The 22,221-nt window shown below is 35.7% G+C and overlaps 1 protein-coding gene and 1 long non-coding RNA gene across 4 annotated transcripts in view; one reads left to right on the top strand and one right to left on the bottom strand.

The window, feature by feature from the left end:
- LOC143662132 (uncharacterized) overlaps positions 1 to 22,221 on the bottom strand; it is a 326,678-nt gene that overhangs the window by 150,599 nt on the left and 153,858 nt on the right. The gene's annotated exons all lie outside the window — the stretch shown is intronic.
- On the top strand, positions 1,576 to 11,444 carry SYT4 (synaptotagmin 4). Its single transcript, XM_077136136.1, has 4 exons — positions 1,576 to 1,771; positions 4,686 to 5,500; positions 7,275 to 7,395; positions 8,735 to 11,444. The coding sequence occupies exons 1-4, from the start codon at positions 1,738 to 1,740 to the stop codon at positions 9,040 to 9,042; spliced, it is 1,278 nt and encodes a 425-aa protein (XP_076992251.1). The 5' UTR covers positions 1,576 to 1,737; the 3' UTR covers positions 9,043 to 11,444.

Consider the following 22,221-nt stretch of genomic DNA (forward strand, 5'->3'; position numbering starts at 1 on the left):
TAACTTAGATGGAAAACAAGCACTTTAGTAAACCTCACACCATATATTTTGCCTACCTGATATACATCACAAATAGTGCCACCCTTTCTTTCATTAAATGGATGTTTATTCCTAGGGACAATTTCACCAGGTGCACGCATCACTGAGGAAGCAGCCAATCTGAATGAAGTGAAAAGAGAAGGACACAAAACATAGACAAAGCCAACAGAAATATCAAATAGAGTATAATAGTTTGTGCATTTTCATAGTGTGAAAATACAAGACAAAAGTACAAATCTTTAAGAAGAATGCTAAAATACCAAGTATGTGGGGGCAGATAGAAACAGAAAAAAAAGAAGTTTTGGTTTATAAAATTTTCCATGATGCAAAGGACTGAAGCCAAGCTCTCCCCAGACACAGCCCTGATGCTCAGGGAAGTTACTCTCTAATGTACAGGAACCTGTCACTTGTACAGTAGATTTTAGAGACCCACCCACTGCCCCCTCTCCCCCATCCCTGCACACACTGAATGCCATTTACTCACTGAGCTTCAAAGCAAAGGAGTTCTTCGAGGAGCAATCGTTGACATTTGTAGTCATAACTCTTATTCTGTCCTCTGGAAATTTGATAAATATTGTTTTAAAAGGCACAGATTCAAATAATTAGAAGATGACATCATATTTTCCTCATTTCCTCACCCCCCAGAATGTCATCAATTTTGCAAAAATAATGTTTACCACTGAAAATAACCAATAATAATCCATGCCACTTTAGATTTTTGTCTTTATCTTATAACTATGTTGCATGAGCCTATAAGAAGTTGGGCTTTTAATCAGAAATGCCATTGCAGAAGAAGTTTTATTCTACACAAAAATCATAGCTGAGCGTGAGTACAGATTATTCCCATCTGCTCTAAGTACTATGGTCAAATTTCAGATATTAAGGGGAAGAGTTTGGGATAGAACAACATTATCAGGAAAATGTTTAAAATAATAATTTATTTGAAAATAAGGGATTATAATGGGGAAATGTCATCCTATTTCAGATAGATCAAAGTGAAGTTGATTTTTTGAGGCATAAATATAATGTGTCAAAGAAAAAAGCAGGAAAGGCAGAAAATATGTTCTTACATTTTACAATGGGTCATACGATGCAGAAGTTTTCCCTCTTTTAATTCCTTCCTTAATCCTTTCTGTAAATCATATGTTATTCTGAAAACTTAGAGATAAATTTTTACTCATCTAGATCAGCATATTTTTGTATTAGGAACTGATAGGTAACAGTTTCGGGGAGCATTTCCGTGTGCCTCCAAGTCCCCCCGCCCCCCCCCCCCCCCCAAGAATAGGAAAGCTAATCTTCAGTCTTTCATCAGTTAAAATAATTGATGATTGTGTGTGGAATCCTCAGGAGAGAAGGGAGGAAGCAAGAAAGAGGCAGAGAGGAGGTTGGGGGGGCGGGGGGGCAGGTGCTGATTTCAGCCCTGTAGCGTCAAGATTGCGTCAATTCGGGTTTCAGCCACGTCTAGAGTCTGGGGAGACAGCTTCTCAGAAGAGCCAAAACAGGAACAAGGGTGGCAAATCACTGCGCGAGGGCAAGTGGACCTCCCTCTTTGCCTCCTCCCCGTTCCAGGCGCAGGTCCCCTGAGCTCTGCGTTGTTGTTTTCAGCACTCGGGAAAGCCGGCGTCTCCGCGTCCTGGCAAGTGCACCAAGCTAGGGAGTTTTCCGTTCAGCACCTCGGACAGAACACTCAGCAAAAAAATGGCTCCGATCAGTAGCACCCGGGAAGAATTTGGTAAGCAAGTTCCACACTCAACTTCTAACTGTGGCTGTTCCTTGAATACTCTGGGGTGGTCTTTTTTTTTTTTTTTTTTTTTTTTCCCCTCGCTGAATGTTGGATATCAATTTCCAAGGTAGTTAATCTGAAAGGAAAATGAGAACAGCAGCCTGGCAATCGTGATTTAGCTCTGCTCTTTCTCTCTTCGGTATCTTTTTCTTCTTAGAAATTGCTCTCTGCTAGTGCATTTTTACCTCCAAGAAGTTCCTAAACGTTCAGGCAGCTCTGTAAATTGTAGCACGCGTTGAGAAAAGGAAAAGAGATCTGTTGTTTGCTTGTTTGTTTCATCTATATCGTAGGTGATTCTAATTTCTAGGTAAATCTGATCTACATTTAACTTATGAGGGGAACCAAATATATCTGTGGTTACATAAGGATTTGATCTTGGTACCAACAACTTGTACAGCTTGGTTTGTAATGTATATCTCATTGCAGGATGTTTTTCTCTGCTGTGCTTTTTCTTGGATCCTTAGAATATGTTGCTAATGAAAGAAATAGAATCCTATAATTAGATTTAAAGAGATTTTCAAGATGATCTAGTCCTGTCCATTTCATTTCACTGGCGAGATAACTGAAGCTCAAAGAGGTGACGAGAAATGTTTCAGGTCACACAGCTAGCTAAAAGGTGCTGGGCACTGGAATTAGGGCTCCCACCTTCCAGTTCAATATCCCTTTCCTACATCAAATTTTTGGCATCATTTTTCTCCTTTTCTGTTTCAGTAAATAAAATCAAGCACACTTTTCTGAATGAAAAAGTAGTATTATATAGCATCCCATTACATGGCAAAGTCAATTGGAGTTTTACTTACTCTACTAGTTAAAAAGAAAAAAAAAAGAACAAGAAGGCTTATGCATATAGGGAATGGTATCTACAAATATGGGATTATTTTTAGTAAACTGAGTGAAATGACTGAGATCTTTGCTCTCAAAAGCTTAAGTCTTAACAGTAGAGAATACATCAGGAGTAGATGAGTCTTTCCAAGTTATATTGAATGTTTTGCTATTAGACATGTTTATCCAATAGAGAAAATTTGTGATATCATATTCAGAATTTTTTCTTTCCCCTACAGACTTCCATTTGGGTGTTTGGGTTTATTTTGCCATGATATTTATTCCCAATTACTATATTTAAAAATGAGCAATTTTCTAATACTGAGGGTTTCAGAAACTGTGCTTATGAAAGTATGTTTTAGCTTGGGCTACTAGTTAATTTATGAAAAATAATTAAATGCTTTTATTGTTGTTTGTGCATTGGCCAAAGGATTACCTTAGTTCATGACTTTGCTTTGCTTCTTGGCTTTGGCTTATAAGAGAGTTCAAGAGTGAGGGTGGTGGTGTATTTCTTTTTTCTTCCCACAAAGATTTGGTAGAAGGAAAAACTAAAAAGCTGATACTAAGTTTAGCAGATAAGCTTCAGCTCTTGCCTCATTCATTTTCCATAGCAGTCTCTGCTTCTTCTATTTTAGGATTCCAAAGGATAATTTTTTATCTCTACATGATTGAAGTTTTTGAGATCAACAAAATACAATATGTTTATTTTTATATTCTCAGATACTTCTGCTCCTATTTTCCTATACTTTTTGTGTTCAGTTTTGTGATTATGAAATAAGTAGAAGGAAGATTTGGTGGGATGGGGAAGGGAGGTAACATAAGATTGGGGTTATCGAAACAAGCTTTAACCCTTTCCTGACTGGGATGTTTGACTTCATTTTCACCATTTGGAATAGAAATTAGGAACGGAACTAAGGACAATCAACATTACATTAGTTACAGTCACTTTGTGCTAAATCCTGATTCATTTGATGTATTTTGTCCAATTGTAATGTTGCTTTTACCTACAGAGTGTTATTAATCATTGTTGGAGATATATGCTTATATACAGAACATGATGAGCTTCATGCATAATCGATGTTACCTAATGTCGGTAATTTAGTGTGCCCTCATTCAAGGAAAGAATGCCAATTTGTAGTTGACTGTCATTTACCATGTGGACATATGCTAGAAAAAAATTAGTTATAGATACAATTGAACTCAGAATTATCTATGCCTACTTACTCTTCTCATTATGTGTTAGGGAGCAGTGATTTACTTATAACCACTGTTCTGTTTTTATCTTATTTAAGTGTAATTAATTTGTACTTCAGATAATTCAGTGCTTGCTTAAGAGAGGAATCTGAGTTGGACTATAACAGTTTGCAATGTTATAAGTTATATGATATTAGTATCCTGCTGCTCCTCTTTTTTTCTAATATATGCACATTTCTCTTAAAACTCTTCTATAATTAGAATGAAACTAATCAATGTATCTGTGGCAATGGCAAATAATGTTCCAATGCTTCTTAAAATTCCCTGTACCACTGAGTCCATAGACATTTGCTGCTCAAATCCTGAGGAATTAAAGAACTGCTAAGAATCCCTCATATATGAAGAATGTGTGCATTTAGATTTCCAGTCAGTGAGAACTGATCCTTCTGTAAAGCATCAAAATGTCAATGAAAAAATAATGAAATTAGTATTGAACCATCATACTATAGTTGTCTCATACAATCTGAGAAAATGAAGATGAGTCAGAGTCTTTAAGCTTCTAACATCGCTGACCCAAGCCCAGTTTCATCTTTGTATTTTATTTATGGAAAACCACTAAAAGGAAGGAGTTTCCATTATACAGTATTTTTTTCTGCTTGTCAAACAGATGATGTGTTTATCCCTGAAGGTAGTGTGAAATGTGTACATAACTCATACTCAGAAGAGCTGGAAAGTAATTCAGTCTGTCTAACCTACAGCACTTGCCAGCTCTATTATGCTTTTCAAATAGGCTTCTATCTCCAATCCTGCTCTTTTAATGTATGTTATTCGTCATTTGATTTTTCAGATGAAATTCCCACAGTGGTGGGGATCTTCAGCGCATTTGGCCTGGTCTTCACAGTTTCTCTGTTTGCATGGATCTGCTGTCAGAGAAAATCATCCAAGTCTAACAAGACTCCTCCATACAAGTTTGTGCATGTGCTTAAGGGAGTTGATATTTACCCTGAAAACCTAAATAGCAAAAAGAAGTTTGGAGTGGATGACAAAAATGAAGGAAAGAATAAACCAGCTGTGCCAAAGAATTCATTGCATCTCGACCTTGAGAAAAGAGATCTCAATGGCAATTTTCCCAAAACAAATCTTAAAGCTGGCAGCCCTTCTAACCCTGAGAATGTGACCAATAAGGTCTTTTCAGAAGGGGAGAAAGAGGCTATTTCCCCTGATAGCTTGAAGTCCAACACTTCCTTGTCTTCTGAAGAGAAACAAGAGAAGCTGGGAACCCTCTTTTTCTCCTTAGAGTACAATTTTGAGAAGAAAGCATTTGTCGTAAATATCAAGGAAGCACGTGGCTTGCCAGCCATGGATGAGCAGTCAATGACCTCTGACCCATACATCAAAATGACGATCCTCCCAGAGAAGAAGCATAAAGTGAAAACCAGAGTTCTAAGAAAGACCTTGGACCCAGCTTTTGATGAGACCTTTACATTCTATGGCATCCCCTATACCCAGATCCAAGAGTTGGCCCTAAACTTCACAGTCTTGAGTTTTGACAGGTTTTCAAGAGATGATATCATTGGAGAAGTCCTTATCCCTCTCTCAGGAATTGAATTGTCTAATGGAAAAATGTTAATGAACAGAGAAATTATCAAGAGAAATGTTAGGGTAATTCATTTTTAGTACTTAAAGTATTTATTAACAATTTTTTACATTGCTTTTTTGTTTCTAGGGGATTTTCATCAAAATGATGAGTTTATGTCATTATGTCCTTGCCATTTTAAATTATTGTTAATTATAATCAAATGGAGATCAAAGGAAGAGAGTAGAGAAAAGAAAATTTAAACCACAACTGAAAACGTTAAAAGTATTTTAAGGATATAAAATAAATATGTATCTATTATGTGTATTTAAATATCAATTAAATAAATATTTTTAATAATTTTTATCGTAAATGTTTTGACAAAGACTATAACAAACTAAATTCCAAGTAAGCGTTTCTTATTCATAAACAAGTTAACACAGATGTTTCCCAGTTAAGGCAATTGAATTTGAGATTGAAATTGAAAATTAAATCACTTTATCCTGAGGACTTGAAACTTACATTGACTTTTAATTGAATTGCTTTTCAAGGAGGAGATATCACATTATATTGAGTTATAAATGTCCATCCTTATGCTGTACAATAGGAAGTGAGTTCCTTTGCCTTTGCATTACATTTATTTTGGTTGTTCTGTGATTATTGGAAAATGATAAGGCATACATTAAACAGATTTAATCCTCTTTCCATGTTAAACTCAAGACTCGGTATTTAAAATGACTTGTGCCTATAGTGACATAATTTTGTACAATTCCATAAATATGTTAGTTTATGATTTTTAACCATATTTTATAACTACATTTTTGAGCTCATTTTGACCATATCTTCATTTTTTGTCTTTTTGTTGAAGCTAAAAATATTCAAGACCCACATTAAATAGCTAGTTTGAGATACCTGGCTATTTAATGGCACAGCGGAAATAAAGATATGTCCTCTTACTGATATTCTTTTTGGAGTACTTATTAATATATTTACCCCCTGTCTGCTTCTATATAAATATAAACTGAAGTTATAGGGACCTTGGCCCAGTCATCATTCTTAGTTATAACCAAGACTTATTATAATCAAGCCCTACGTTTATATTTTCTTTTCAGTTAAAATTTATATTTTGAATTTTTGGTCATTCTACTAATGTCTTTAATGTACAAATAAAATCTATGTAGCATGCAAAGAAGGATCCTATGACATCATCTAGAGACAAAGGATTGTCCAAAAACAAAGGATTAGAAAGTATGAGCCAATTCTCTCCCAAATTTAATTCATTCCTTGCATTAAATTGGATTGTGGGGTAGGGCCAGAGAGTTTTAGCTTCATCAGCACTTAGGGTCAGTGGACTTGGTAGGGGTCAGGAAAAATATCCGTTGGTCTGAACTCGAATTTCAATAATGTCAGTGCTAAAGAGTTATAAATCAAATCAAATTTAATATAAGGATGAGTCATTTTCTACTACACAAATTCATTCAAGTGATCCAATACTTTTTAAACTGTTATTTACTACAAAAAGTATATGTGTAACTAAAAAGCAAGAGTCACAAATATTCCCTATATTTGAAATATCCTTTTAAATATTTTTATAATGGGTGTGGCTAACTCATGACGAATTATAACATCTGCAGTATCTAAAACGTCCACGAGATGGCAGGCAGGTGTTCTTAGGAGGCCACAGCACAGCACAACTTTCAGTTATTCTGATTCTTGAGCATATTAAATAAAAATAAGTAGGAACGTTTTAATTTAAATACTACAAAATGCTACTATATTGCTTTAAAATATTTAGAAGTCCAAATTACAAAACTAAAAAATAATAAAATAGTTATAACTCATTTCTCTTCATTTGTTTAGAAGTCCTCAGGTCGGGGTGAGCTACTGATCTCTCTCTGCTACCAGTCTACCACAAATACTCTCACTGTGGTTGTTTTAAAAGCTCGACACCTGCCTAAATCTGATGTTTCTGGGCTTTCAGGTAAGTTTATATGTGTATAATATATCAGGCAAAATAGTTAAGTTTCGCCTCTGATTTTTATTTAGCCTGTTATTCACAATTTCAAGTGCTGTGACTGTTTTTCTGAGTTCATGGAACACTAATTGAGGTAAAATCATTAGCAAGAAGAAGATATTTACATAGATCTCAGAAATCTAAGCCAAAGCTAGGTACATGGTAGAAATCTGATTGATTGGGGTTGGAGAAGAAAGTAGTGATGAATGCAGAAGCCAGAGGCTAATGCCAAAAGTACAATGATAGAAATAAAATTAAGATTTGAGAGATTTTTTTATTGTAATAGTTAAATTAGGCTGCCCATACTTACCCTCCTGTTATTTTTTTTATATTTAATTCTTTATGCATTTGCTTTAAGAATCAAAACCAGCTTTCAGTTTTGGAACTAGTTTTACAGAACACTCACAACAAAAACTTTGTGGTGTAGTGTGATGGAAAAGAACATGAATTATAATTAGAATAACCTATGTTCAAATCCTAACCCTTCCATTTCTTAGTTTAGTAACCTTGACTATGTTTCTTAAACTCTGAAGATTGGACACTGTGCCTATTGTGAGAATTAGAAATGTATAGCTCATTGAATATCATCTAGTGCTGCCATTATTTTGTCATTAGATCATGGAAGTTGAAGGTATGGTATTAAAGGTTTATATGAGAAAGCTAAAATTAACTTATATGACTCAATAGGAAGAAGTAAACAAAAATAATATATTTTAATGTGTGATAAAATAGCATGATTCTAAAATCCATACAACAAATGTTTAGAAGGGCGACACAGGAAATACCAACACTGAGAAACAGGAAGCAAACCTAGCAGGTGTTTAAAGAACCACAGAAAAGTTAAAGCCAAAAAAAAAAAAAAAAAAGGCAGTAGCATTAAGGAATCTAAATTTCCATTTATTAGAATAAACTATTGAAACCCCAGAGAGGTAGAGAGTTTTATCCAAAGTCACACAATTCAGCAGTGCCAAACGTCATCTAATGAGTCTTCTTACTATCTCATTCTCTGGCATGAGTTATCAATAATCAGAATGTATCCACAGAACATTTTTAAAATTTTCTCTTCAGTTCCTTCCCCATCTGCTGGTTAAGAAGCAAGTTTTCTCTTATGTAGCATATACTTACTTCATTGCAATTTGTTGACAAGAGAGAGGTGAGGTTTTATCCTTATTTGCACTTTGTTCTGACTCATTTTTGTTGTAATTACATTTCAATGGCATGCAATGATCTTAAAAGGCACCTTAATCTTGAGATTCACTTTCCAGCCCTGTTCTGTGAGGATAATGCCTGCTATTTGCGGTTGCAGATCCCTATGTCAAAGTGAACCTGTACCATGCCAAAAAGAGGATCTCCAAAAAGAAGACTCATGTGAAGAAATGCACCCCTAACGCAGTTTTCAATGAATTGTTTGTCTTTGATATTCCTTGTGAGGGTCTTGAAGAAATAAGTGTTGAATTTCTAGTTTTGGATTCCGAAAGGGGATCCCGAAATGAGGTCATTGGTCGGTTGGTCCTGGGCGCAGCAGCAGAAGGAACCGGTGGAGAGCACTGGAAGGAGATCTGTGACTACCCCAGGAGACAAATCGCCAAATGGCATATGCTTTGTGATGGTTAGCATGCTAGCCGAGAGTTGGAACTTAACTGATTTTTACTAGGCAAGGAGCAATTTTCTTTCTTTGTGAAACATAACTGTAAGCCTGTAACAGCAAGCTATCTTTTTTGTTAGAGAAGAAATGAATTAGCAGATCAGAAAGTAACTGTAAAGGTGTACCATGATAATTTCCCCCTTTATCTAGAGAAATTGGATAAATTTTCAGAAGATGTTGAATTTTCCTTGAAGGGTAACAGTGATATAAATAAGAGTAGTCAAGCACATTATAAACATGGGACCATAATCCCAGATTATGGGTGCTGTTTAGAAGGTGATGACTTCATTGGAATATGTCATTGGAAGTTAATATGATTGTTAGGATTTAGAAATTAAAAGTATGCCTTCTCTTATGAAAATTAATCCATTTTCTTCAGGTTGGGAAATCAGTTTTTCTTTAAATCCAAAGATATTGCAGAAATGTTCTCTAGTTTGTTTTTCATTAATTATGTCATGTGCAAATGGTTGTCCTGCATTTAAAAGTGTGTGGTCATTTCTCTTTGGTTTGTAATCATGAGGGGAATAACTTCGGTTTATTTTTTAAGGACAGTGACCAAGCTGAGAAATCATTTTATCAAAGGGCTTAACTGAGAACTCTGTAGCTGAAATGTGACTTTCCTTTCTCCTAAAGTTACATGTGAGTCAAAAGATTGTAAAATATAATCTCACATACAAAGCATAATCTTGAATTATTCACTGTCTGTCATAAACCTCAGTGTGGCCTAAGGAATCCCTATTTACCTTTGTGAATTTGTTGACTTAGCTAATGGATAAAGAATAAATTTCAGTGAGAATACAGTTTTCTTATAGGAAATATGTACAGTGTGCAGGTGTGTTTTCAGAGTCATTCTCTGTACCCAGAGATGGCACTGCTAACAATGTCTTCCTTTAGTTTGTTCTCCCAGACAGTTGACTAAGCTATTTGGTAACAAAATGAAATAAAATAAAAGGCCTGTGGAGTTTTAACCATTTCCAGACAGAAAGTGTTAGATAAAACTAAGTGATAAGACTAAAAAATAGTTAAACAATAAGCCTAATATAATTTACATATTTTCGCACAAATATATTTAGGCTGTCAAATTAGCACAATGGAGTATGTGTTTCATTATCTTTTCTAGGCTAATTTGTCTTGAGCTGTTGTCTGTGGAACAGTTTATAGACTTGTGTCTTGTACCATTTTCCAGTGCCAGGGCTCTGAAATTCATTTAAAAACCTCTTAAAGTAAAGCAGTGCCATGTAATTATTTGGAAGAATTAACTTGAGGCAACTTCACTATATTTGAGTTTTTAGAGAAGTACGAGTGAAATTCGGGTAGAGTTGAAATATTAAATATGCAAGTTAGAAATAAGGTCTTCTGAAAATTTTACATTTAGAGTCTTTCAGGTTTTGTGTCAGTACTTTAGCAGTTTTTGAGAATGTGTTTGATATGACAGTGTTTGTAAAATTCTATGAAAATGCATTTTCAAAACAACTTATACATGCTTTTTATGACTATACCTAATGTAAAAAATGTATTTCATTCTAGATGTACAAGGATTAAAAATCAACCTCTTCTTTTTTTGTGCTTTAAGCTGACTTAAAACAAACACACACATCCCTATCACTGTTTTTATCCTACCACAAAATCACGTCAAGCATCTTGTTCCACTCAACATTTCTGTAAAAGCAACAGGAAGCAAGTTGTAGTCAGTTTGTGGTTTGGGGAAATCAGATGGCCTTTTTACTGATGTATGTTTTGATATCTGAGGCCATGGAACAGCATTTATTCTGAAGCTCTGCAAGACTGTAAGTGAGAAGTCAGGAGTTAATGGTGTTACCAACTTAAAAATGGTTGTTGGAAAATTGTGAATTTTTCTTTAAGTGGAAAAACAAAACCAACAACAAATACTTTTAAAATTACACTGGGTAATTTGTACATAGGTTTTACCTTTAGCTTTAAAATTTTAAGGTGTTTTTGAGTGTGAAAAGTCAAGTAAACTATTTGCAACTAGTTTTAAGAAAAGAAGGATGAAAAACAAGAAAGAAATTGAAACAGGCAGGGACATATATGATCCCATCATCTTCTAAAAATTTTAACGTTTTATAATGTATACAATATCAATGTGGGTATCTTGAACTGTTACAAATCCTGCACTGTAATAAACATGTAAATTAACTGTTTGTCTGATTAGCCAACCTAAACACCCTACTAGGGTGGCATTCATATTTGAAAAACTGTGTAACTCAGTAACTGACTTGTTCTGTTGTCGTAACTTAATAGAAGTGATTTGGAAGGAAGCATGGTGTGTGAGATGGTGTCTCTTCTTTCGTGACAGCTCTGTATGGTATCTGTAAGACCATGTTTGTAAGACATGAATAAATTGCTGCTTTTGCCCACCCTGTTTCAATTCAAACTTTCTGCCAATGGATTCTTCAGTAAATCTTCTCTCATTGCTGTTTGAGCTCTCAAGTTTCTCGAATATATCTCTTGGCACAAATTCAGAAGCATTAGTGACTGAATACCAATCTCTTCCATGTGCTTTATTTTATTTATTCCTCACAACAATCTTCTGTGGCAAATATCATTATACCCCCTATACTGAAGTAAAACTTGAGCCCCAGAGAGCACAGGCAATTGACTCAAGTATCCACTGATGGTAAGTAAAAGGATTTCATGCATAACCCATTCTTCCTTCCAACCCACTCTCTCCCAGGGCATCTCATTAATTTGTTCTATTAGATTCTTAAAGGAGATTATCCCCACTTTCTTTGCCTTCTCCTTTCTACATTTTTATTTGCTTTTCCATTTTATTTACTTTTTTGCACTATTTTCCATTGCCATTCTTTCTCTACTTGTTTCAGTTTGCTAATGTGGCCAGAATGCAATATACCAGAAATGAACTGGGCTTTTCAAATGAGATTCATTAGGTTACAAATTTATAGTTCTAAGGCCATGAAAATGTCTAACTTAAGGCATCAACAAGTGTATACCTTTACTCTAAAAAGGCTGATCACTTCTGGGATCTCTCTGTTATATGGGAAGTTACTAGGCAACATCTGCTGGCCCTTTGCTCCGGGTTTCATTGCTTTCAGCTCCTGCTTCCAGGCCTCGTCTCTGAACATCTGAAAGCCTTCACTTAGCTTTTCTGGGACAAACTCTGGATTAGCATCTCCAAATGTCTATGTCTCAGTTTCTTTCCTTTGCTCTCCATGTCGGCTCTGAGCTCATCTCTCTCCATGAGCTCCTTTAAGGATTCCAATAAACTAATTAAGACCCACCTTGAATGGGCAAGGTCACAACTCCATGAATGCAATCTAATTGCAATGTCACACCCACAATTAGTTGGGTCACATCTCCATGGAAACAACTTAATCAAAAGATCGCATCCTCCAATAGGTCTGCACCCATGAGATTGGTTTAGGATTAAAAGATCACTTTTACACCAGATCACTTTTCTGGTGTACATAACAGTTTTAAACCAGCACATTATACCCTCTGGACCCCAAAAAGACATGTTCTTTGAATATACAAACTACATTTATTCCATCACAATATCACAAAAGCCTTAAACCATTTCGGTAACAATATAAATACCAACAGCCACTCAAAAGTACTATGAAATCTCATCAAAGTCAGTTACAGGCATGGTCTGTCCTATGGTAAAAATTATCCTCTGGCTGTAGACCTGTGAAGCTTAGAACAAGTTATCTGCTGCCAATATACAAAGGAGGGACAGTCATAGGATAAATATTCCCATTTACATAGGGTGATATTAGAAGGAAAACAGGGGTCAAAGGTCTCAAACAGATCCTAAAACCTGCAGGGCAAACTCTATTAGACTTTAAAGTCTAAGAGTCATTTATCCTCATGGCTTGAGAGAGCAGTAGTCCCACCCTTTCCAGGGGCTTATGCAGTGGTCCTGTTCTCTCCAAACACTGGAATGAGGGTTGCAACATTAGGGGGCATTGAGAAGACCATCTTTTTTGGCCCCATCCTCTTCAAGCATCTGAGTGGGACCCAGATTCTCTGCCATCTCCAAGGCACATACTCAACCCGTTCCAAACAACAGACTGGCAGCCAGGCTCCTCGCAATCTCTGGGGAATGTGTTCCACCCTCTCTGAGGCCTGAGGTAGCAAAATTCTTCCTGAGCAATGAAACAGAAGTCCTGTCCTTTGCTTCCAGGGCAAACTCACCCTCTCCACATGCATGGCTGGATCCACTCTCCCTGTCTGAGATTTCTTGGCTTCAGATGTTAGCTCCCCTGGTTCTGCCTTTGAAGTCATTTTTCCTTCAATCTAGTCTCTTTTCTTTCCCTTTAAACCACTGTATTGATGGCAGCAATTCCGTTTACACAGATCTCACAAAAATTATTGGTTTAGCATGTAGCATATAGGAATCAAAGCCATCAGACAATAGGACCTTCTACAAATTCTGTTTTGTGCTGAAATGGCTGACTAGTTTCATGTTTGGTTAAATCCTCATGTGGGACACTAGCATCTGGGGATCTCACTTTCTGGAAGCCCAGGATTTTCTAGACCATTAATTTCTGATTTCTTTGTACCCAAGAGTTCAGTTCTCAGCTTATCCCTTTCCTGTTGCATTTTACTATTAGCTGCAAGAATAAGCCAGCTACATTTGCCACATTCAATTTGGAAATTTCTTCAGCTAGATATCCAAGATCATTGTCTTTAAGTTCTACCTTTCACCCAACACAAGGACTTTATTTTGCCAAATTATCTTCCACTTTATTAAAACAAGTATCATGTTTCTTCCAGTTTGCAATGATATATTCACTACTTCTGTCTAAGGCCTCATTGGAAACACCTTTAGTATCAAATTTTTTACCAACAGTTCTTTTCAAAGCAATCCAAGCCTCTCCTATTCACCTACTCAAAATTCTTCCAGAACCTTCTCCTTAGCCATAAAAAAAAGCAGTTCCAGCATGTTCCATGTTTGGTGTTTGTAAAATGCAGCACCCCACTTCTCTGGTACCCAAATCTGTTTCCATTTACCAATGTTACCAGAGTTCAATATATCAGAAATGGGTTGGCTTTTACAAAGGAGATTTATTAGGTTACAAATTTACAGTTCTATTGCCATGAAAATGTCCAAAAATTAAGGCAAATTAAGTATGCCTTCACTCCAGAAGGGCCAGTCACTTCTGGGGTTTCTCTGCCACATGCAAAGGACCATGGCAACATCTGCTGGCCCTTTGCTTCTGGGTTTCATTGCTTTCAGCTCCTGCTTAAGTGGCCTCCTCTCTGAGCTTCTGTGGGCCCTCACTTAGCTTCTTCAGTGCAAACTCTGGATCAATATCTCCAAACATTTGTGCCTTGGTTTCCTTTTTCAGCTCTCTGTGTTGGTTCTGAGCTTTTTCTCTCTCCATGAGCTTCTTTAAGAACTCCAGCAAACTAATTAAGACCCACCTTGAATGGGCAGGGGACACAACTCCATGGAAGTACTAATTGAAAAGTCACACCCACAACTGGGTGGGTCACATCTCCATAGAAACAACCTCATCAAAATACCTCACCTTGCATAGGTCTGCATTCACCCACATGATTGGATTAGGATTAAGAGAACATGGCTTTTCCGGGGTACATAATAGTTTCAACCAGCAGACTCTCCTTCCTTTTTTCTATTTATTTTACTTCTTACTTTCAAGCTCTTTAATTTCTTCTTTTATGTTACACCTTTTTATTCATGTATTCATTATTTCAACTCCACATTCCTGCACTGGATGGATTTAGTTAGGAAAATGGGTGTGAAAATGGAAGTCTTATTTCTTCTCAAGCAGGGAGCAAACCTCAGGACATCTGCAATATATCTATCAGACACTTCCTAAGGTAAGTGGGAGCAAGAAGCTCCACTACGTGGAGGGTCAGCCATTTTTTAAGGCACTGGGATTTTGCAGTTATTCGGTATTGACCAAATTTGAAAAAATAGCCTTGTAATTAGAATACAACTAGAATTCACTGCCATTATATTTTTCCTTTAAATAATATTGACAATATCAAAAGTATATACATGTATATTAAAACTGATTGGTCCTTATAGGTGATTGATCATTATCAGTAGTTGGTCATTGATTCAAGAGCTCAAATATATTTGAAGGATGCCCCCAAACAACCAGAAGCATCGAAGAGATTTTCCAAGGTCATTAGTATTATTAGGGAAAAGTTCATTAAAACCACAGTGTGATACCACTGCATACCTATTTAGAACGGCTAAATTAAAACAACAGGCCAAGAGATGGCGATGATATGGAGGAACTGGACGTCTCCTACACTGCTGGTGGGAATATAAAATGTGCATCTCCAATGGAACACATATTGGTTTCCTAAAAATTTAAATATACACCTGATGTAAGACCCAGTTATTCCACTTCTAGGTAACTACCCAAAAGAAATGAAAGCATTTTATTTACACAAACACTTGCATATGAATACTCATAGCAGCTTATCTGTAATAGTCTCAAACTAAAATTAGCTCAAATGGTCATCAACAGGTGAATGAATAAACAATTTGTGGTATACCCACACAATGGAATATAATAAAAAACAGAATAAACTATTGATACCTACAACATATATGAATCTCAAAATAATTTTGCTGAGTGAAAGAAGTCAGACACCCACCCAAAATAGAGCACATTCCATAAGATTTCATTTGTAAAGAGTTTTAGAAAATGAAACCTAGTCTATAGGGATAAAAAATAGATCTATGTTTACCCAGGAACAGATAATGAGATGTGAGGAGGTGTGAGAGCTGTTTGTATATAAACTGGTCATTTCCAGAAACTTTGGGTATTTATGTAACACTTGATACTCAGAGTTAGAGCTCTGAAGTTATTCAAGTCAGCAGTCCCCTACACAGGAACTGTTTAAAAAGTTCAAAAAGTGATTGGACTTTGAGTAGAGATATAGATGAAGCCAATCTGGATAGGACTAACAGAAATCAGAATACAGGGTAAAGGATGATATTGCCCATATTTTAAAACTTCAATGTGTATGTGAAATTAAAGGGAGAGACATTTATTTGGTGCAAAATTTATATTTTTGGGTAGTGCATTATCTAATTTAACTTGTATGGTCAGTTTAGTTGAACACCATAAGTACATGGAATCTTGAATAGGACATGAGATTTTATTGGTTTGTCCAGGTTAGTGTGAAGCCCCAATATATCCCTGAGTAATTTAGGCAGTGAATAAACAAGTATTTGCAAAGTTTCCTTTGGGAACTGGGGAGAAAGGAGGAAATAGTCAACTTCCCCATTTGGAGAATTTCTGATAGTCTCACAAGAACTGGGGAAACCAAATTAATACGCTATGCCCTTGATCTTTGGGGCTTGTTCCTCCAAAAGATAGGCTAAGTCTATTTAAAATTAGGTCTAAGAGTCACCCTCAGATAACTTCTTTTGTAGCTCAGATGTGGCCTCCCTCCCTCTAAGCAACTCAGCATAACCCTTAGGGGTGAAAATCTCCCTGGCAATATGGGACAGAACTCCTGGGATGAGCTAGGACCCAGCATCAAGGGAACGAGAAAGCCTTCTTGATCAAAAGGGGGAAGAGAGAAATGAGACAAAATAAAGTTTCAATGTCTGGGAGATTCAAACAGAGAGGTTATCCTGGAGGCTATTCTTATGCATTACATAGACATCCTTTTTTAGTTCATGGTGTATTGGAATGGCTGGAGGGAAGTACTTGAAACTGTTAAGCCTTGTGTTCCAGTAATCTTGATACTTGAAGATGACTGTATAAAGATATAATTTTTACAGTTGAGTGAAAAAATACGGGTTAAAATAAATAAATAATAGGGAAGATAAGGGGTAAAATAAATTGGGTAGATGGAAATACTAGTGATCAATGAGAGGGAGGGGTAAGGGGTATAATATGTATGAGTTTTTTCTTTTTTCTTTTCATTTCTTTTTCTGGAGTGACGTAATTGTTCTAAAAAATTTTTTTTTTTTTTACATGGGCAGGCACCAGGAATCAGACCCCGGTCCTCTGGCATGGCAGGTGAGCATTCTTGCCTGCTGAGCCACTGTGGCCCGCCCCTAAAATTTTTTTATGTTGATGAATACACAACTATGTGTTGATATTGTGAGCCACTAGCTTGTACTCCATGTATGGAATGTATGTGTGTGAAGATTTATTAATAAAAATATTTTTTAAAAAAGGGGAAAGAGAAAACTTTTAAGAGTTATGAATAAATTAATTATTTTGACTGTGGTGATGATTTCATGGGTGTGTACTACCAAAATACATCAAATTTTACACTTTAATGTGTGCACTTTATTGTATATAAATTATACTTGAACAAAACTATACAAGCGGAATTGTATAACAAAATTATACAAGGGGAAAAAAAAACATAATGCAAAAGCCAGTTACAACCCACATTAAAAAAATAATAATTTGACACCATTACTACCAGCAACATGATTTCTGAAAATTTAGTAATAAATTTTGATATTCCTCTTGGTCAGTTCCTTTGTCTCTTAAGATTCATCTCCCTAAGGATATATAGTTATGTGATTAATTTTTTTTATGTGATTAATTTTTAAGGTCATTTGCGATAATTCTTGCATTATAATGCCACCAACTCATAGTTAATTTAAGTACATTTCTTTGTTTGCTTTTTATTTCAATTTATAAGAAATTGCTTTTTAAATTATATTTTGTTTTAGAGTTATGTAAAATATTTACATTGTTCTACAGTAAAATTTACAAAGCAAATTATATTTAGAGAATTCTTTATCATATAAGAAGATTTTCAAAGTGTAGGTTAATACTTTTACTTTTAATATAAGCAAATATATACATATATTAATATTTCCCTCTCTATAGATGAACAAAATCATGCTATACACAATCTTCTCCACTTGCAATTGTCATTTAACAATATATTCTCAAGTCATTCCCTAACTCCCATAGAAATAGTCTTCATTCTTTTTTACTGCTGTATGGTACTACTGAACAGCATCCATTTTTGATCATGTGTCTGCTCTCCTACTTTAAAATAAGACTGTCACAAAGAAGAAATTTAGTTTTATTGATATTACTTTTCCATACGAGTTAGGTTGGAGTTTTCAGATAATAAGCTCAGTGAGTACCTATTTAATTAATGAAAATGTGAGCCACCATAAATGTCAAATTTGTATCAGATTTAATTAATTTTATATAGGAAAGCATCATGAAACCAATTATTGTACAGAAATAGTAGACAAAAAAAGCACTTATTCCCAAAGATTTAAAAGGATTTTTGTCATTCTGATATAATTGATTACATAGGAGGAACCACAGAGATATAATAGATACACACTAGATTTTTAAAAATTAGTCTTCATCTTTTTTTCCTTAGAATTGAATTTGTATTCCTGATGTTAGTATGAAGCTAATAAAGATGGATCTTTTTTTTAATCCCTATAGACTAGTTTGCATTTTCTAAAACTCTCTACAAATGAAATCATATGGTATGTGCTCTATTTTGGGTGTGGATGCCTGACTTCTTTCACTCAACAAAATTATTTTGCTGGAAGAGATTTTGTATTTTTTTGATAGGACATCAAGGAAATATAATTGAAAAGTTAACAGTTTGCTTATGCTGCTTTGAAAAACACCACACAACGGGCTGGCTTAAACAGAAAGCATTTATTATCTTATGGTTTTGAAACCTATTAGTTCAAAATCAAAGCTTCTGCAAGGCCATGCTTTCTCCCTGAGTCAGTAACATTCTGGGGATGGCAAACTTCTGTCAAAGGGAAATGTCCTTGGCCTCCTCCTGTGGCTGTGTCTTATTTCTGCCTTCTCTTTATAAGCCCTCTGACAACAAAGAATTAAACCTACTCTGATTTAGTTGGCCACACCTAAAGAGGACCCTGGAAGATCCCTTTTACAAAGGAGTCCACACCCTGATTTATCTTTACATATTCAAAAGATACTATCTACAAATGGGTTCACATCCACAGGATCATGGATTAAGACTTGAATATATCTTTTGTGTGGTGCATGATTAAATCTCCAACAGAACTAATAAAGTATCAAAGATCATCTAAGCAAAATATTTTAAGATCAAATAATTATTGGAGGTCCTGCTATGGTGGGCTGTGCAGAGCCATGCAGATAGCATGTGGGAAATCACAGTAAACAGGCAGGTGTCTAGGCTGCTCCTCAAATGTCCACATAACTCAGGCAAAGAAAAGACAGGAGCATACTGAAAGCATCATTTCAGCCTCTGCTATATTTATTGGCTTTTTATTCAAAGGAGAACCCCTAGAAACACATGACCCTGGAATGGGGACTAAGGTCCAGTTCTCAGCCGTAAACAGTTTCCCAGGGTCATAGATAGCACTGATCATGCTTAAGCTGCTGCTGCTGTATTTCCTGTAAACCACCACCTTATACTTAGAACTACTTGTTTAAAGTTCATCTTCTAGCTTGCTAGGGAACTGTTCTGTGAGTTTCATTGCTGTATTCCAGGGCCTTGATTCACAGGTACCCAAACATTCATTGGATTGAAATAGAAAACAATACTGTTGTGATTTTCTAACTTATATCATCACATTTAATTCACAACACAACTCAAGGTGTAGGTATTATTCCTCTAGTTCTGCTTATAATAAGACTAAATCTCAAAATGTTATCTAATTTGAAACCACAAAATGGCAGTGATAGTATGTAACCCAGGGCTGCTTGAAACTCAAATCCCTGCTTTTTGATAAGCCTCATACTGACTACTTCAAAGCAGCAAGGTATCATATGTTTTAATTCTTTGCACCACAATTCCTGGGATAATGGGAAATAGGAAATAAATAAATAGCAAATAAGGAAATATTGAGGTTTACTGGTTGAATTAATTTCCTGCTTTTGTTGTTATTTCTAACAAAGATCATATAACAAGTAAATGGTAGAATCAGGCACCAGGAACAGAATACATGTTTTTTTTCCACTGAAAGTTTTAAGAATTACTGTCTACTTCTCTGAACATTCAGGTTTGCAAGTTTGTTGCAGAGAAGAGAACTGGATGTCATCTTGAATACAAATACCCATGCAGTGCTCAAAACTAACCAGGAACATCATGTTGAAATGCATTATGAGGCCAATTCAGGGCTTAACAAAAAACTATTGGACTTGATTTTCTATGGAGTGGGATAGGTTTTTAATGGTCTTAGGAAAGTTAAATTCCATACTTCTTGATTTTATGTTGGAGAAAAGGGAATTGATTAAATTGTTTTAGTAAGTCAATTTCTCTCTTTTTTATTTAAAATGATATTTTCATTCTCCTTGTAGCTTAGTGTATAAAGCTGAAGCTCAATAGTCAGACTCCCTTTGGTATGAACCCTGGTTGTATCTCTTACTAGCTGTGTGAGCACTGTCATGGGTTAATAATAATTAGCTCATTAAATGGGCTAATAATAATAATTCCACAAAATCAGAATGTCCATATTGCATAGAATAGTGGTGAGAGTGATAAGGTCAATGTGAAGAAGGAGGATAAGATCTCCCGAGTATCCAGACACCTTGTCCAGAAGCATCATGTTTATAGCACCAACCAGCTCTAGACAGCGCCATCAGCATGCTTATAGGCAGCTCAGTCTAACATGCCCAGAGCCAAACAACGTCTTTCAGCATAAGCCCTCTCCCTCTGAAATGTCTTCCACATATAACAGCACCAGGAACTAAGCTAGAAACCAGGGTCCATATGAAGTAGAGTTGAGGTTTTCTTGAATAGATGCAGGTAGAAACTGATGATGACTAATGTTTCAGTTTTGGGTTTCAGGCTTGGGTTTTAGCTTTAGGATTTTAGATTTGGTGACTCAAAGGGTACTTAGAAGAAGATGAATAGTAACTTTATGATTATTTTTCAACCACTTTCATCATGACACTAACAATTTTATGTAACATGTTCAATCTTTTATGTGTGGAGTTTGAAATATTTATTACAGGAAAGAAAGTAAGGGAAGAAGTAATTTGAAGGCGATGTATTAAGTGCCATGAAGAGGTCAACTTCGAACTGAAAAAAAAGTCTTCACATTTGATAACTAGTCGGCTTTAGGAATTGGTGAGATAAATTTCAATGGATAAGTGGTGGTCAATACCACACTGCAGTGATTTGAGGTGTCTATTTCACTTTCTTTATCTCCTTAAAGGGCTAACAATAATCCCATTATAGTAGTGTGTCAAAACTTCATAGAAAAAGAAATCAGAGGTGATCTAAAAATGTGGAAAGACATTCCCTGCTCATGGATAGAGAAAGTTAAACAAAGTTAAGATGTCAATTTTCCCCAAATTGATCTACAGGTTCAATGCAATACCAATCAAAATTCCAACAACCTACTTTGAAAACTTGGAAAAGCTAGTTACCAAATTCATCTGCAAGGGAAAGAGACCTCAAATAGCTAAAAGCATCCTAAAAAAAGAAGAACAAAGTGGGAGGATTAACACTTTCTGACTTTAAAACTCATTATAAAAGCCACAGTGGTCAAAACAGCATGGTACTGGCACAAAGATAGAAGTATTGACCAAGGGAGTTGAATCAAGAGTACAGAAATAGACCACCAACTCTATGGTCAACTGATTTTTGACAAGGCCCCCAAATCCACTGAACTGGGACAAAATAGTCTTCTCAGTAAATGGGCATGGGAAAACTGGATATCAATAGCCAAAAGAATGAAAGAGGTTCCTTATCTTACACCCTATTCAAAAATTAACTCAAAATGGATCAAACACCTAACTATAAGAACTAACACCATAAAGCTTCCAGAAGAAAATGTAAGGAAACATCGTCAAAACCTAGTAATAGGAGATAGCTTCCTAAACTTCAGTCCCAAAGCACAAGCAACAAAATAAATAATAGATAAATGGGAACTCCTCAAAATCAGATGCTTTTGCACCTCAAAAGACTCTGTCAAAAAGATGAAGAGGCAGCCAACTCAATGGGAAAAAAATTTGGAAATCACACAGTGGATAAAGGTTTGATATCTTGCATATATAAAGAAATCATACAACTCAACAACAAAAGAGAAAACAACCCAATTATAAAATGGGCTAAAGATATGAGTAGGCATTTTTCTGAACAGCAAATACAGATGGCTTGAAAGCACATGAAGAGATGCTCATTTTCATTAACTGTAAGAGAAATTCACATGAAGACTATAATGAGAT

This window comes from Tamandua tetradactyla, chromosome 18 (genome assembly GCF_023851605.1).
Source record: "Tamandua tetradactyla isolate mTamTet1 chromosome 18, mTamTet1.pri, whole genome shotgun sequence".
Taxonomy (NCBI): domain Eukaryota; kingdom Metazoa; phylum Chordata; class Mammalia; order Pilosa; family Myrmecophagidae; genus Tamandua; species Tamandua tetradactyla.